At 48.6% G+C, this 18,521-nt stretch overlaps 1 protein-coding gene across 1 annotated transcript in view; it reads right to left on the bottom strand.

Annotated features, from left to right (window-relative positions):
- LOC138350001 (PE-PGRS family protein PE_PGRS30-like) overlaps positions 1–18,071 on the bottom strand; it is a 101,643-nt gene extending 83,572 nt beyond the window's left edge. Inside the window, exon 1 of the mRNA XM_069300050.1 lies at positions 16,574–18,071. Within this exon, the coding sequence (XP_069156151.1) occupies positions 16,574–16,607 (34 nt within the window). The 5' untranslated portion in view covers positions 16,608–18,071. The remainder of the gene's footprint in view (positions 1–16,573) is intronic.
- Positions 18,072–18,521: the final 450 nt, after the last annotated feature.

The following is an 18,521-nucleotide window of genomic DNA, read 5'->3' as shown; positions in this document are numbered from 1 at the left end:
AAATGCTCTCCAGGTATGCAACAAGTCTTAGCCTAATTATTCTTTCAAGTATTTTGCAGGGGATGCTTGTCAGTGACACAGGTTTGTAGTTAAGTGCCTCCTCCCTATCTCCTTTCATGAAAATCGGTACGACATTTACCTTCTTCCAACAACTGGGCAATTTTCCCGACATAAGTGACTCATTAAGTAAGTAAGTAAGTAATTATCAAAAGAAGGCACCAAACCGGGAAGGCTATGTAGCACCATCAAAGACGCAAAATAATCAGAGGGCGCTAAATATCACCAAGGATGCCAATACGAGAACAAAAACGCATAAGGCGAACGATATCAAAAGTATCCGAGTCACCAAGAATTCTATCGAGGGACAGGTGACCGCGAGGGGCGGTCGGAAAGCAAGACATACGCTCGTCCTGGAAGTCAGGACATTCAAGAAGGACATGCACGACCGTAAGAGGGACAATGCAACTAGGACAATAAGGAGCAGGGCGGCGCTCCATCAAGTGACCATGGGTTAAGCGAGTATGGCCAATACGCAACCTCGCCAGAGCTGTTTCCCACCGCCGGTTACGGTGGAAGGAGGACTGCCACGAGGAAACACAACATTTAAGAGTACGTAGCTTGTTACCAGTAACAGACAACCAAGAAGCCTGCCAACGGGTAAGGACTGAGGAATGGATAACCGGGTAAAAGTCGGAATACGGAATGCCCTTACGAGAGATGGGACAAGAGCGGACAGCTTCCTTGGCGGCAGCATCCGCACGCTCATTTAAAGACACACCAATATGGCTGGGAACCCAACAAAACTCAACCGACTTAAATTTACTATGAACGAGAAACAGCCAATGCTGGATCTCGACAACCACTGGATGAACTGGATTAAAGGACCCGAGAGCCATGAGGGCACTACGAGAGTCAACAACAACTACAAAGGAAGACTGACAACGAGAAAGTAGGAGACGAAGAGCATAGAGAATAGCATAAAGTTCCGCTGTAAAGATGCTAGTCTCCGGAGGCAAGCGACACATATAAGTGCGATCAGGAAAAACAACAGAGTAGCCAACACCGTCCGCTGACTTAGACCCATCGGTGAAGACAGAAACGGAGCGGGAGTGAGAAGAAAAGTGCTCGAGGAAAAGGCGTTTTAGAACCGTAGGAGGGGTAAAAGCTTTAGTGATACGGGTCAAGGAAGTACAAAACCGCGGAAGAGGGACCCTCCACGGGGGCAAAGAAGGAACAACACGAGGAGAAACATCAGAAATACGAACGGAAAGAGAATCCTGCAGGCGAGATAACCGGACAGAAAGAGGGAGGTGGTGAAGAGGAACAGGAACCGCAGGAGGGGTAAAAGTTAAAGCACGACAGAGGCGAGAGGAAGGATGTTGCAAGGACCGCGCAAGATAGCGAAGACAGTAGCGATCATGGCGGTCCTGGAGAGACAGGAAGCCAGTGTCAACATACAAGCTAAGGACGGGAGTCGAACGAAAGGCACCAGAACTGAGGCGCAACCCAGTATGGTGCAAAGCATCAAGACGGCGAAGAGTAGAAGGAGAAGCAGACGAGTAAGCAGGGCAACCATAATCGAGCTTAGACAGGACGAGAGAGGAATGTAAAGCAAGGAGAGTGCGCCTATCTGCCCCCCAAGAAGTATGGGACAAGACCCGAAGGAGGGTAAGGGCCTTAGAGCACTCAACACGGAGGTAAGAGATATGGGGAGACCAAGACAAACGAGTGTCAAGGAATAACCCCAAAAGCTTCGCGGAATCTTTGTATTCAAGGGGATGACCATAAAGTGACAAAGAGGGACGAAGAACAACCCGTTTCCGCGTAAATGTCATGGCACAAGTCTTAGAAGTAGAGAACTTGAAGCCATGATCAGTGGCCCAAGACGACACGGCATCAATTGCAAGTTGAAGCCGGCGTTGAAGGAGAGGCGAATCATCACCCTGACAACAAAGGGTAAGATCATCGACATAGAGAGCAGAGAAGACACCAGAAGGAAGAGAGGAAAGAAGACCATTGAGGGCAACCAGAAAAAGAGTAGTGCTCAGAACACTACCCTGGGGCACACCTTCGTATTGCTGAAAAGAGGGAGAGAGAGCGGTACCAAGGCGCACCTGAAAGGAACGACGAGAGAGGAAGCTGCGGAGAAAGAGAGGGAGATGACCACGAAGGCCAAAAGAATGAAGTTGAGATAGGATATGATAATGCCAAGTGGTGTCGTAAGCCTTTTCCAGGTCAAAAAGGACGGCAACAACGGAGGTCTTCGCAGCAAAAGCAGTACGAATATAGACCTCCAAGTTCACCAGGACATCTGTCGTGCTGCGGCACTTGCGGAAACCAAATTGAGAAGGGGAGAGGAGGTGATGGTGTTCCAGGAACCACATCAGACGAACGTTAACCATACGTTCAAAAAGTTTGCAGACACAACTTGTGAGAGCAATAGGGCGAAAGTCCTTAGGGGAAGTACCCAGAGACCCCGGTTTGCGAACAGGGAGGACAACGGCATCGAGCCAGTCCTCAGGGACTGACGACGACTCCCAGATCCGATTATACAGACTCAGTAAATACTGAGACGTGCTCGGAGGGAGATGGCGAAGCATCTCATAATGAATACCATCGGAGCCCGCCGCCGTAGAACCGCAGAGGGCCAGAGCAGAACGAAGTTCAGAGAGAGAGAAGGGATCATTATAGGGAAGCTGAAGATGAGTGCAGAAATCTAAAGGACGAGACTCAAGGACAGGTTTACGAAGAAGGAAAGATTGGGGAAGATGAAGACCAGAGCTAACAGAAGAAAAGTGGGAACCCAGTTCGGAAGCGACCTGCAACGGGTCCGCCACAAGAGTATCATGGAGGTGAAGGACCGGTGAAACATCGGGAACGAACTTACCCGCTATCTTGCGGATACGCTTCCAGATCTGGGCCAGAGGGGTTCCGGACGTAATTGTTGAGACATAAGATGCCCAACATTCACGTTTAGCCGTACGGATGGCCCTACGGGCCACCGCACTCGCTTTCCGAAAGAAAAGAAAAGAATCGGTCGTCTGCCTACGGCGGTGCCTCTTCCAGGCTGCACGCTTACAGCGGACAGCCCGAGCACAGTCCGCATTCCACCAGGGAACGCACTTCCGTGGACCCCGAGAGGAAGAGCGAGGAATAGAGCGGAGGGCAGCGTTGAAGACAGTGTCATGAAAAAGGAGGAGAGTGCGAGAGAGAGGCAGAAGGGAGAGGTCAGAGAGAGCAGCACTGAGGGTAAATAGGGTCCAGTCTGCCTTAGCAAACTGCCACCTAGGGAAAGAGAGGGAAGGGCGAAAAGAGAAAAAGGAAACAAGGATGGGGAAATGATCACTTCCATGGAGGTCATCAAGAACCTGCCACGTGAAATCTAAGTAAAGAGAAGAAGAGCAGAGAGAAAGATCAAGACAAGAAAGGGTGCGAGTCCGAGAGTCCAAATGAGTGGGCTCACCAGAATTCAGAAGAGACAGGGAAGAAGATAGGAGAAACGGCTCAAGGAGGCGACCCCGGGTATTCGTCAGAACGTCACCCCAAAGAGAATGACGACAATTGAAGTCACCCAGCAGGAGCACAGGCTCCGGCAAGGAGTCTAGGAGGTGTTTCAAATCAGGAAGAGAGAGCGGGACACTCGGGGGGAGATAAATGGAACAAACTGTGTACCATTTCCCCACAAAGATACGAGCAGCAGAACAATGGAGAGGCGAAGGAAAAAGTAAAGGAACAAAGGGAACATCTGCACGAATCAAGAGAGCAGAAGAATTAGAAGCCCCAGCAATGGCCGGGGGGGGGGAGAGAAAGGAATAGCCACGAAAACGACCAGGACGAGCACCAAGCATTGGCTCCTGGAGACAGACACAAAGGGGCGAAAACCGCGAAATCAGAAGTTGGAGTTCGAGGAAATTGGCGTAATAACCTCGAACGTTCCATTGAAGAATGGACAACGACGGGAAGAGAAAGGACAAAAACAGAGAACAAGGAAGAAACAAAGGCGAAAGAGCAACAGAGCACGTTAAAGAATATCAGGGTCGGGATCAGGGTCAGCAAAGTCAGGGTTAGGGGGCATGGGTAAACTGAGCAAAGACGGAGGGAAGGAAACGGGAGAACAGATCAGAGGTGGGCGGGCGGGGTCCGGAGGAGGAGGAGACAACGGAGAGGAGCAGTCAAGGACAGCAGTAGGAAGAGGGGGAGTAGGAAGAGGGGGAGTAGAAAGAGGGGAGCGCACCCCAGCAAGAGCAGCAACCGAAAGGGAAGCAGGGGCCAAAGAAACCTCCATAGCAGGAACAGGGGGCGCAACCACTGAAACGGGAGGGGAAGGAGCAACAGAGCCAGAAGTAGGAGCTAAGGAAGAAAGCGAAGCCTTCTTACCCGCCGGGGAAGAGGAAGGAGAGGAGCCAGGCTTACGCTTCTGACTTAAAGAGACAGGTGTCCCAGCAACTACGTACCGGGCAACGGATTCCAGTGTCTCAACAGGAGAAGCCGAACGAGAGCACACACGACGGCCGTTAGGAGAGCGATGGACATCCGCCTGCACCGACAGGCGGCGGGGAGAGCCGATAGATGGAGGAAGAGGATGGGAAGGAGGATCGGAGGGGGACGAGGAAGAAGACACAGGAGACATGACAGACCGGGTTGAAAGAAGGGGAACCCCAGACAGAGGACCAGGAGGGGGACCCCTCGGGAAAGAACTCAAAGGAACAGAGGAGGGGGCAGTGGGCGTATCAGGGTCCAAGGCCCGGAAACGGTTGAGAGTCTGAGGAAGGGGGGAAGGACGAGGAGAGGAAGAGCGCAACACGCGAGCATAAGAGATGTTAGTATAAGGCGGGAGCCGGCGAACCTGGCGCCTCGCCTCAGGAAAAGACAAACGCTCCCGGTGCTTCAGGTTAAGGACGACCGCCTCAAGCTTGTAATGGACACAGGCACGGGAGAACGTAGGATGGGCCTCACCGCAGTTGAGGCAGCGAGCTTGGGGAGAAGTGCACTCCGACTTAGAGTGACCTTCACTCCCACACAAAGGACAGAGAGAGACAGTCCCAGAGCAGCGGAGGGCACCATGCCCAAACCTCCAGCACTTATTACAAAGTCGAGGAGAAGGAATATACTCCTGTACAGAGCACCTAGCACCAGCAAGAATGACAGAGGATGGAAGGGTCCTACCATCAAAGGTGATCTTCACAACGCGAAGGGGTTGACGGCGACGACCACGAGGGGGACGAGTAAACGAGTCAACCTGGAGGACAGAATGGCCTTGGGCATCAAGGATATGCCGAATATCATCGTGGCAATCCTGCAGATTCCGAACACCGGTTGCAACATGGGGTGGGAGGAGAATAGTGCCAACACTGGAATTCATCTGAACGTTCTTGGAGACCCGAACAGGGATCTCGCCAAGGCAAGATAAGGCAGCCAAGCGGGAAGCCGCATCCTGAGAAGGAGCAGCAACGACACGTGTACCGAGACGAGTGGGGTTGAAAGTAACACACGCATCCACGGAATCTACAAGATGCCGATGGAGGGAGAAATCGTCAGGAGGCGCAGAATCAAGAGGGAGGAGATCAAAGTATTTGGCCCATGAAGCAGGACCAAACAAGGCCTGATACGCATCAGCACGGGAAGGAATCGAGCGAGTGCGGTTGGGGCGCGAACGGCGTTGAGAACCCCTAGAGAGAGAGGGGTCAAAAGGCGCAGTAGTCACAATGAAAGACTTAGCCACACCAGGGGACGAAGTGGTCACCACCGGGGGCTGGAGGCTCGACCCAACCTCAGAGGAGGGAGGGGAGCTGGGGGGAGAAGTCAGGACGGTCAAAGGAGGAGCAAGGTCGGGGCCCAACGCAGCGGGAGCTACAGAGCCTGGTCTTCCAATACAGGCCGACTCGGGGGCTTGGTCGCCCACCCCACGAGCCTGAGAGGGTACAACGGAAACATTCAACGACATAGAGACGAAAAGTGACAAATTCATCCACGAATGTGCCCCCATACCCACCATGGAGCCACAATTAGAGGTAGGACACCCAACAGGAAGCTATCGCTGATCATGCCGGGGCCCCCTAGGGGTGCGTCGTGAGTATACGCCCCACAAACGCCACCTTAAGAACCGTCAGTCCGTCGAGATCGGGTTCAGCGACGAAAGGGGAATTGACAATTAAAGGTCCCCCTCGCTCGAGACGTCGGGTACTACAGTTCTACGGGTGCAAGAGTATGCCTCCTCAAGCACCCGGGCGTCAAAATAGAAGAAGTCCAAAGAAATAATCCAAAACAAGCAAAAGGTCGGCAGGAAACGACAAGCAGATAGGAGAAGAGGGGGGAGAAAAACGAAACATAAGGAAAAGGAAAAGCGATCCGGCACAATTGGAGAAGACAGCAGCAGGAGTGCAAGGCCAGAAAAGGACAGAGGACTGCCTAACGGAGCATCACACTCCGGCAGCCGTCCACCAAGCCCCCTCACGACGCCAACGGGCCGGAAGGGGAGGGGGAGTGACTCATTAAAGATCATTTCCAGAGGCATGCTGAGCGCCTGCACTGCCTCTTTTAGTATCCACGGTGATACTTTGTCTGGTCCAACTATTTTAGTTGCATCCAGTGTTGTCAACTGTTTCATTACCTCCTCTGCTGTCACCTCTATATCTGATAGTCTTTCATCTAGGGTAATCTCTTCTAACAATGGGAGCTGCTCAGGCTCGGTAGTGAACACTCCACGGAAACTGGCATTCAGTGCCTCGAAGATTTCTTTGTCACTTTTTGTATATGCCCCCATCTGTTTTCCTTAGTCTTGTCACTTGGTCGTTCACCGACATTTATCTTCTTATATGACTGTGTAGTAATTTAGGTGACTTTTTCGCTTTGATAGCAGTATCAGTCTCATAATTTCTTTCCGATATTGTTCTTGTATTAATGTAATCGTTCCTAGCTCTGTTGCATCTAATTCTGTTGTCCTCTGTTATTTGTCTTCTGTACTTCCTCCACTCCCTCCTGCTTCTCATTTTTGCTTCCTGACACTGTCTATTAAACCATGGGTTATTATATTCCCTCCTGTTTTTTTCCTTTACTGTTGGTATAAATCTCTCTTCGGCCTCCTTGCATTTCCATATGACTTGGTCCATCATATCTTGCACTGTTTTTCCTACAATTTCTTCCTCCCACTGCACTTCTTCCAAATAGTCCCTTATCCTTCTGTAGTCCTCTTTCCTGTAGTCAACTCTCCTTTCCCAGACCTCTTGTCCCATGGTCACAATTTTAAGTTCCATCATGTAGTCAAAGACTAGGACACAATGGTCACTGGCGCCTAGAGGTATTTCATGTTCTAAATTTTCGATGTCTTCTACATTATGTGAGAAAATCAGGTCTAATATGCTCGGTGTATCCCGTCCTCTTTCCATTGTGTCTTCCTTCACATGTTGTGTTAGGAAATTCCTGTTTATAACGTCTACTAACTTTGCTCCCCACGTTTCCTTCCCGCCATGGGGATTCCTTAATTCCCAATTGATCTCTCCGTGTTTTAGGTCCCATTTCATTTTTAGTTTAAACTGTCATAACCTTTCAATCGATGTTCATTGAGAAGTTGAAGGCATAGGTGGACAAACTCTCTGCACGTTGTGGAAGAGTACGGAGTTGCTTGAATCGCACTGATAGCTGAGTGGACAGTGCTCGTGATTCGTAGTCCTGAGGTTCCGGGTCGATCCCCGGTGGAGGCGGAAACAAATGGGCAGAGTTTCTTTCACCCTGATGGCCCTGTTACCTAGCAGTAAATAGGTACCTGTGAGTTAGACAACTGCTACAGGCTGCCTCCTGGGGATGTGTAACAAAAAGGAGGCCTGGTCGAGGACCGGGCCGCGTAGATGCTAAACCCCGAAATCATCTCAAGATAATCACTCTTGTAGTCGCTGCAGATTGTATATATCACAACTGGTAATGTTGTGATTATTTGTAGAGCTCATATAAGGCACATAATTCAGCTGTGAAAATAAATAGATAGTTCCGCCACCGCCTTCCCTGCTTGTGATGGCATTTTCCGAAAGACAACTTGCGTAACTCACATTGCAACATGTGTACCTTTAATGTAGTAGAATAGTGTTATGTTTCTAGGGTAACATGTGTACCTTTAATGTAGTAGAATAGTGTTATGTTTCTAGGGTAACAGGGACGAATTAGTAACCCTTGTGGGAGCTCCACGCCCGGTGAAATATTTAGTGATCCTCGGAGCACCGGATACCTGCCATATTAACCACTTGGAATTCGTTTGTATTGACTTTTTTTGGTCCGGAATGTTTAATGTGTTGGTTTGTGGGTCAAGTGGGTGTGTGTAGCGAGGGTGACCTCCCCACCCTTCTCTATACAGCCCCTAGTCTTGTATAGTACCTCTTAGTACACCACACATCACAAGATGTGTGATGTACACCTGACTCTACAGTATGTACACCTGCCTCTGCAGTGTGTACCCCTGCCTCTGCAGTGTGTACCCCTGCCTCTGCCGTGTGTACACCTGCCTCTTCAGTGTGTACACCTGCCTCTGCAGGTATACATACTACAGAGGCAGTGTGAGGGACCCCCCACATCCCAGGTCCCCCCTCACTCTCAGCTCCCCTCACGACCCAGGGTCTCCCTTTCTCCTCCCCCTCCCCATCCCAGACCCTCCATGTTTACCTACTCCAGTGGAATCAACAGAAACTGTGGATGGACAGAAAAGAGTCAGCTTCAAGGTGATGTACATGATCATAAATGGGATTACAAGCAAGGCAAGTAAATTTAAGGAAAGAGCACAAGAAGTAAACCCAGATGTAATTGGAATCACAGGAACAAAACTCTCAAGAATCATAACAAATGCGGTGTCCCCCCAGGATTACACTGTAATAAGGAAAGAGAGGGACGGTAGGGGAGGAGGCAGAGTGGCCCTACTCATGAGAAAGGAATGGAGCTTCAAGGAGATGTTATCCCAGGCTGTGAAGGGTTTAGAAACAAATAACAGGCACCATGACGATGGGAGGAACTAGAGTAGTAGTAGCAGTGATATATAACCCTCCACCAAATGACAGAAGACCCAGGCAAGAGTATGACGTAAACAACATGGCAGTTAATAACATAATTGAGAGGGCAGCCTCTGCTGCCTGTAGAAATCGATCCCATCTGCTCATCATGGGGGACTTCATTCACGGAAGGAAAGACTGGGAGAACAAGGAACCGCACGGAGGAGAGGATACATGGAGAGTCAAACTAGTGGATGTGGCGACAAGAAACTTAATATGCAAACATGTCAGGGAACCCACTAGGATGAAGGGGAAACAATGAACCAGCGAGACTCGACCTAGTCTTCACTCTGAATGACTCTGACATAAGGGAAATTGACTTCGAGGCCCCAGTAGGAATGAGCGATCACAGTGTACTGACGTTTGAGTATCTGGTCGAAGAAGGGCTAATGGGAGAATGGGAACTGAAAGCCAAATTCTAGCATTCCGTAAGGGAAATTACGAGGAGATAAGAAAATTCCTAATGGATATAACATGGGAATCAGAGCTAAGGGAAAAGACAGCCCAAGTCATGATGGAATACATCACGCAGAAGTGCAAGGAGGCAGCAGAAAATTTTATCCCGGCCCAAAAGGTAAAAAATGAAATGCAGATAAGCAACCCATTGTTTAATCAGAGATGTAAGCTAGCTAAGCAACAACCCACCAAACACACATAGAAACTACGACGTTGGTACAACGTTCGAACAAGTTTTAACACCTCCTAACCAGTTATAATAACCAATATAGCAAGTTGTAACAACGTTCTAATACGTCCTAAACACGTTAAGCCAAGATGTAACAACTTTATTACAAGTTGTAACAAGCGGAAAATAGAGACAGTTACGGTTTGTGTTTCCAGGGAAAGTATAGGAGCATGGAGAAACTATAGAAATAACAGGACACTTGAGAGCAGAGAAGGTTACAGAGAGCCAGGAATGAATACGTCAGGGGTGAGAAGAGAGGCAGAAGGGCAATATGAAAACGACACAGCAAGCAAGGCTAAGACCCAACCCAAATTGCTACACAGCCACATCAGGAGATAGACAACAGTGAAGGAACAGGTAATGAAACTGAGGATAGGGGCAGACAGATTCACTACAAACGACAAAGAAGTATGCGAGGAACTCAATATGAAATTCCAGGAAGTCTTCACATTAGAGCAAGAAGAAGTTCCAGAGATAAGAAAAGGAATAATTAACCAGGCACCACTAGAGGAATTTAAGATTACCAGTGAAGATGTAAGGAAGCTTTTGCTAGAGTTGGATGTGACAAAGGCTATAGGCCCGGATGGAATATCACCATGGATACTAAGGAAATCACCATGGATACTAAAGGAAGGAGCAGAAGCACTGTGCCTGCCACTCTCCATGGTGTATAACAAATCACTGGTAACAGGTGAACTGCCAGAAATTTGGAAGACAGCAAACGTAGTCCCAATATACAAGAGGGGGGATAGACAGGAGGCACTGAACTACAGGCCAGTGTCCCTAACTAGCATACCATGCAAGCTAATGGAGAAAATTGTGCAAAAAAGGGTAGTCGAACATCTGGAGCGAAGGAACTTTGCGTCATAACTTCAACATGGTTTCAGGGATGGCAAGTCATGCCTCACAGGATTAATTGAATTCTACGATCAGGCAACAAGAATCAGACAAGAAAGAGAGGGGTGGGCAGACTGCATATTTTTGGATTGCCAGAAAGCCTTTGACACAGTGCCACACCAGAGACTAGTGCGAAAGCTGGAGATGCAGGCAGGAGTGAAAGGGAAGGTACTCCATTGGATAAGGGAGTACCTAAGTAACAGAAGGCAGCGAGTCACTGTGCGGGGTGAGGTATCAGATTGGCGAGACGTCACCAGTGGGGTCCCACAGGGTTCAGTCCTTGGACCCATACTGTTTCTTATATAGGTAAATGATCTTCCAGATGGTATAAAATCATTCCTCTCATTGTTTGCTGATGATGCAAAAATTATGAGGAGGATTAAGACGGAGGAAGACAGTATGAGACTACAAGATGACCTAGACAGACTGCATGAATGGTCCAACAAATGGCTACTAAAGTTCAACCCGAGTAAATGTAAGGTAATGAAACTAGGCAGTGGAAACAGGAAGCCAGACACAGGATACAGAATGGGAGATGAAGTCCTTCATGAAACGGACAGAGAGAAAGATCTAAGAGTTGATATCACACCAAACCTGTCTCCTGAAGCCCACATTAAGAGAATAATATCTGCAGCGTATGCAAGGCTTGCTAACATCAGAACTGCCTTCAGGAACCTGTGTAAGGAATCTTTCAGAACCTTGTATACTACATATGTAAGACCAATCCTGGAGTATGCGGCCCCATCATGGAGCCTGTACCTTGTCAAGCACAAGGCGAAGCTTGAAAAAGTTCAGAGATATGCCACTAGGCTAGTCCCAGAACTAAGAGGCATGAGTTACGAAGAAAGGCTGCGAGAAATGCACTTCACGACACTAGAAGACAGAAGAGTAAGGGGAGACATGATCACTACCTACAAAATTCTCGGAGGAATTGACAGGGTAGATAAAGATAAACTGTTTAACACGGGTGGTATGCGAACAATGGACACAGGTGGAAACTGAGTACCCACATGAGCCACAGGGACGTTAGAAGGAACCTTTTCAGTGTCAGAGTATTTAACAGATGGAATGCATTAGGCAGTGATGTGGTGGAGGCTGACTCCATACACAGTTTCAAGTGTAGATAAGATAGAGCCCAGTAGGCTCAGGAATCTGTACATCGGTTGATTGACAGTTGAGAGGTGTGACGAAAGAGCCAGAACTCAACCCCTCAAGCACAATTAGGTGAGTACACTCCAAGGGGGATGGAAATTGGACTCCAGGGTGATGGAAACTGACTAAGGGGATGGAAGTTGCTTCACACCCACAAATGCACGCTCAAACACCGTCTCCTCCCTCCCGCCACACATGCACTCGTATTCAAACACACTTTATCAACTAAATAATAACTAAAATACTAAAGAATGACACTTAAAAATTAAGGTTATCTCGGTTATCTTGAGATGATTTCGGGGCTTTAGTGTCCCCGCGGCTCGGCCCTCGACCAGGCCTCCACCCCCAGGAAGCAGCCCGTGACAGCTGACTAACACCCAGGTACCTATTTTACTGCTAAGTAACAGGGGCATAGGGTGAAAGAAACTTCGCCCAATGTTTCTCGCCGGCGCCTGGGATCGAACCCAGGACCACAGGATCACAAGTCCAGCGTGCTGTCCGCTCGGCCGACCTATATGTCCGACCGGCTCCTTATAAGGTCAATATATATATAAGGTCAATAAAATCCAGGAGCTGGCCAGTCAGCGTAGCTCCAGTGCCTGGCGTGACCTCAATACTCCCTCTTCATCATATGAAATCAATAAAATACATTAGTCATGAACAAATCCACAAGGGCCGTGATGTGGATTTGTTCATTTGATGCATCACGCTATTGTGATTTTTGTGTGTACATTAGTTATACCAATTCAATTCTGCGATGTGGCACGTTCTCTGAGGTAGAAATTTCCTTAAGAGTCTAGTCACTGATGGACTGATTGGTCCGTGGGGCATTGAAGAGTGTTGACTGGTGGGTGTGACAGGTGGGTTAACTGGTGGATGTGACAGGTGGGTTAACTGGTGGGTGTGACAGGTGGGTTAACTGGTGGGTGTGACAGGTGGGTTAACTGGTGGGTGTGACAGGTGGGTTAACTGGTGGATGTGACAGGTGGGTTAACTGGTGGGTGTGACAGGTGGGTTAACTGGTGGGTGTGACAGGTGGGTTAACTGGTGGGTGTGACAGGTGGGTTAACTGGTGGGTGTGACAGGTGGGTTAACTGGTGGATGTGACAGGTGGGTTAACTGGTGGGTGTGACAGGTGGGTTAACTGGTGGGTGTGACAGGTGGGTTAACTGGTGGGTGTGACAGGTGGGTTAACTGGTGGGTGTGACAGGTGGGTTAACTGGTGGGTGTGACAGGTGGGTTAACTGGTGGGTGTGACAGGTGGGTTAACTGGTGGGTGTGACAGGTGGGTTAACTGGTGGGTGTGACAGGTGGGTTAACTGGTGGGTGTGACAGGTGGGTTAACTGGTGGGTGTGACAGGTGGGTTAACTGGTGGGTGTGACAGGTGGGTTAACTGGTGGGTAATATGACTATGAAATACTGTTTTGGAGTTGGCGTACAACGTAGGGTATGCAATTCCCGTAGACTTGTCCATAGATTTTAAAGAAATTCCCAAATTCCCACCAGCTGCATTCCTAGAGTATGGATTTTGCTACCGACCTTTCAATAGACTTTTCTGTGGAGTTGAAAGGCGTCGCCCACCAGCCTTTGGGTGAAGATTAACATCAACTATGTCTTACGAAGTTACCCAACATGTTCCTTCTAGTCTAGGGAGGGAGCCTGACAGCTGAGTGGAGAGCGCTTTGGATTCGAAGTCCTGAGGTTCCGGGTTCGATTCCCGGTGGAGGCGGAAACAAATGGGCAGAGTTTCTTTCACACTGATGCCCCTGTTACCTAGCAGTAAATAGGTACCTGGGAGTTAGACAGCTGCTACGGCTGCTTCCTAGGGGGCGTGTAACAAAAAAGGAGGCCTGGTCGAGGACCGGGCCGCGGGGACGCTAAGCCCCGAAATCATCTCCAGATAACTCAAGATAGTCACCAACGGAATGTTCCCAACAGCCTCGCTACCCCGACGCCGCCTCAACCCCCCCCCCTCCCCCTCCCCCGGCCAGTAGCACCTCGCTAATTCCCTAGTATTGTATACAACTCTAATATGCCTGATCATCATGCTTCACTTAGATTATTAAATTATAATTAAATCAATATTGTAATTATAATAGATCATATATAATGGCTTCTCGGTCGTTAAAGAGGGTGGGTGAAGCATAGAGAGCACGCTCTCGGTGACTTGTCAACAATTATACTAATACCGGGAACAAAGAGAATGTTTTACCTGCTAGGTGTGCGTTGTGGTTAGGTTAGGTTAGGTTAGGTTAGGTTAGGTTAGTTAGCAGGTAAGTGGGTACCTGCAGGCACCCCCCCCCACCTCACATACGGGTTAACTCAATAATTGTTATCACGTCGCTTCTAACTACCAATCTCTATTTAATAACAATAATTGCTATCACCACTTATTCCCTGTATAACCCTTTACCACTTATTCCTGTACTTTATTGATTAAAGTTCGCAGCCCATATTTGCCGGATCTTATTCATCAGAACAGAGTCAGACAGATAGACAGTCGGATAGATTGATTAACTAATCTTATAATATACATGCGGGAATATATATTATGCATATGAAATCAATAAAATACATTAATTATGCCAATTCAATGCGGCGATGTGGCACGTTCTCTGTGGTAGAGGCCTCCTCTACCACAGAGAACTGTGAACTATGACTGAGAGAAAAATAAAATAAGACATGGGGGGGGGACATTCATGTGTTAATATATTTGTCTCGTCACAACATTGTGAGCTCTCAGCTCTGCTCTATGATAGGTTAGGTGCTCTAGGATAGGTTAGGTGCTGTAGGATAGGTTAGGTGCTGTAGGATAGGTTAGGTGCTGTAGGATAGGTTAGGTGCTCTAGGATAGGTTAGGTGCTCTAGGATAGGTTAGGTGCTCTATGATAGGTTAGGTGCTGTAGGATAGGTTAGGTGCTGTAGGATAGGTTAGGTGCTCTAGGATAGGTTAGGTGCTCTATGATAGGTTAGGTGCTCTAGTATAGGTTAGGTGCTCTAGGATAGGTTAGGTGCTCTAGGATAGGTTAGGTGCTGTAGGATAGGTTAGGTGCTCTAGGATAGGTTAGGATCGGAAAAGTCTCTTGATGGATGTGAAGTATTGATAAATGGCGAAATTTCCAAAGAATATAGTTTAACATTAGGCCTAGTTGTTGTAAAAGTTGGTTGGGCTTGATGTGATATTACAAGAATAGATGGGTAAAGTTGGTACTACTTGACATACACACTACCACTTGACATACACACTACCACTTGACATACACACTACCACTTGACATACACACTACCACTCGACATACACACTACCACTCGACATACTAACACTTGACATACACACTACCACTTGACATACTAACACTTGACATACACACTACCACTCGACATACACACTACCACTTGACATACACACTACCACTTGACATACACACTACCACTCGACATACACACTACCACTCGACATACTAACACTTGACATACACACTACCACTCGACATAAACACTACCACTCGACATACTAACACTTGACATACACACTACCACTCGACATACACACTACCACTCGACATACTAACACTTGACATACACACTACCACTTGACATACTAACACTTGACATAAACACTACCACTCGACATACTAACACTTGACATACACACTTCCACTCGACATACTAACACTTGAGAAACACATTACCACTCGACATACACACTACCACTCGACATACACACTAACACTTGACATACACACTACCACTCGACATACACACTACCACTTGACATACACACTACCACTTGACATACTAACACTTGACATACACACTACCACTCGACATACACACTACCACTCGACATACTAACACTTGACAAACACATTACCACTCGACATACACACTACCACTCGACATACACACTAACACTTGACATACACACTACCACTTGACATACTAACACTTGACATACACACTACCACACGACATACACACTAACACTTGACATACACACTACCACTCGACATACACACTAACACTTGACATATACACTACCACTTGACATATACACTACCACTTGACATACTAACACTTGACATACACACTAACACTTGACATACATACTAACACTTGACATACACACTACCACACGACATACACACTACCACTTGACATACTAACACTTGACATACATACTAACACTTGACATACACACTACCACTTGACATACACACTAACACGTGACATACACACTACCACTTGACATACACACTACCACTTGACATACACACTACCACTTGACATACACACTACCACTTGACATACACACTACCACTCGACATACACACTAACACTTGACATACACACTACCACTTGACATACACACTACCACTTGACATACACACTAACACTTGACAAACACACTACCACTTGACATACACACTACCACTTGACATACTAACACTTGACATACACACTACCACTTGACATACACACTAACACTTGACAAACACACTACCACTTGACAAACACACTACCACTTGACATACACACTACCACTTGACATACTAACACTTGACATACACACTACCACTTGACATACACACTACCACTCGACATACACACTACCACTCGACATACACACTACCACTCGACATACACACTACCACTCGACATACACACTACCACTCGACATACACACTACCACTCGACATACACACTACCACTCGACATACACACTACCACTTGACATACACACTACAACGTGACAGACTACCACTCGACATACACACTACCCCTTAACAGTGACTACTGACTACTTACAGACAGTGGCTACGGAGTTTGCACTGTTGCACATGACGGTGGTGTTATGTCCCTTCCCTCGGGGTAACGTGTCTCTGGCGTCGCCGTTCCTGGGGGAGTGTCCACACTACAGCGCCCACGCCCGCCGCCCACACCTACATGGGCGTGTCTAGAGTCTAGCGAGGATGTGTCACTTCCTGACCTCCCGTGTTGCATCGTTGCATGCTCGCATTTCTGCACCCGGAGCGGCACCTCGACACTGATGGAACACCTGGCCGCTCAGAGCCGTTTTCCAGAAGCATCAGGACTCTGATAGCTTGAGCTACCTCACCCCTTTGTGTGTATTTATACCTCAATAATCTGATTTCAGTTTTAGGACTAAGGAGGGGGGCAGCCCCAGGGGTTAAGAGGTTCTGTTATTGCATTATTTGAGGATTGAAATGGGTTTCTGTTTTTAGGTAGCACTTTTAAGTGTTGCGGCCGCCGTCAGCCAGTGTTGTGAGCGAAGTGTGTTGCTGTCAGCGCGACGCCCGGGATGTGGTCGCTGGCGGTGTCAGCTGTGGCGCCCGGGATGTGGTCGCTGGCGGCGTCAGCTGTGGCGCCCGGGATGTGGTCACTGGCGGTGTCAGCTGTGGCACCCGGGATGTGGTCACTGGCGGTGTCAGCTGTGGCGCCCGGGATGTGGTCACTGGCGGTGTCAGCTGTGGCGCCCGGGATGTGGTCACTGGCGGTGTCAGCTGTGGCGCCCGGGATGTGGTCGCTGGCGGCGTCAGCTGTGGCGCCCGGGGCGATGTGGCGGCGGCAACGTCTGCGATCTAGTGCGTCCCGCGACGGATTTCGGTGGTGTTGGGTTGACGGGGCGGAGTGTGCGGTGCGGGGCCGTGGACGACGTGGTGGTGGCGGCAGCAACGTCGTGCCATCGCCAACACACATCTCCCCGACCTGGAGCCTGGCTATTGATTGTCCTCCACTGTGTCCGTATCCCTGCACTCCCTCCCTCACTCCTCGCCCTAGTCAACACAAGGTTGAAACACATTGCTGATCATTTGACTCAGTGTTGGATTTGAATATTTGTTACTGTGCCTCGATGATTTGTAATGATTTGGAGCCGGGGTTGACATGCTGGAAGATTGGATAGTCAGCGCCAGTTAGGACGAGATCGCCTTGGTACTGCGCAGTGTAGCTACAACAGTAGCTGAGAGGCCATGATGGGCCCTTTACCTCCCTCCCTCCCCCCTCACTCTCGTTCCCACAACCATGAGTTGACGTTTACTGCCCCCTTAGTGAGGGGGGGGGGGTCTCAGCCCCCATCAACATACCCCCTTACTTCAGGGCTCACCAATACGACTCTGTGGCCTCGTCTTTCCCTAAAGAACTCACCCTAATAATTCCCACACTATAATTGACTAGCTACGTAGTACCCTTCCCTCATCCCCCTCATACTCTCCCTCTTACCTTATACCATCCCGCTCTCCTTATATTCTCTTCCCACCTCTACCCCTCCCCTGACCCTTATACCTTCTCTTCTCCCCTCCTCCTTCTCTTTATACTTTATATCCTCCATCCATTCAATATCTCCTCTTCCTTGCCTTATAATCTTGACGTGCCACCTTATACTCTTCCCTGTCTCATGCACATGCAGAAGGAAGGGGGACCCCCCCCCCGTGTGTCCGGGTCAGTAATGGGCCTCCAACATAAAAGCATGTTGGCCCTGTTATCTAAGTTTATTACTCACCTCTACGGCACTCTGCTTGTCGTAAGTGGCGGCACGCGCCGCTCTTCTTACTGATTGTATCTGATTTATTGGTCATCATATTAGCATGGTTTTGAGGGGGAGAGAGTTGCTCTAGTTCTTTCCTTGCTATGTTTGGAGGGGATGGGGCTCAAGCTCCTGAACTCCGGCATTTATCAAGTGCCCAGCCATGCTAAATAGTTTACAAAGTTCCTTGCATGGTGTGTGTGTGACCAA

Source organism: Procambarus clarkii, chromosome 43 (genome assembly GCF_040958095.1).
Source record: "Procambarus clarkii isolate CNS0578487 chromosome 43, FALCON_Pclarkii_2.0, whole genome shotgun sequence".
Taxonomy (NCBI): Eukaryota; Metazoa; Arthropoda; class Malacostraca; order Decapoda; family Cambaridae; genus Procambarus; species Procambarus clarkii.
The sequence above is the reverse complement of the archived record's forward strand: the minus strand, read 5'-3'. Positions and strand labels throughout refer to the sequence as shown.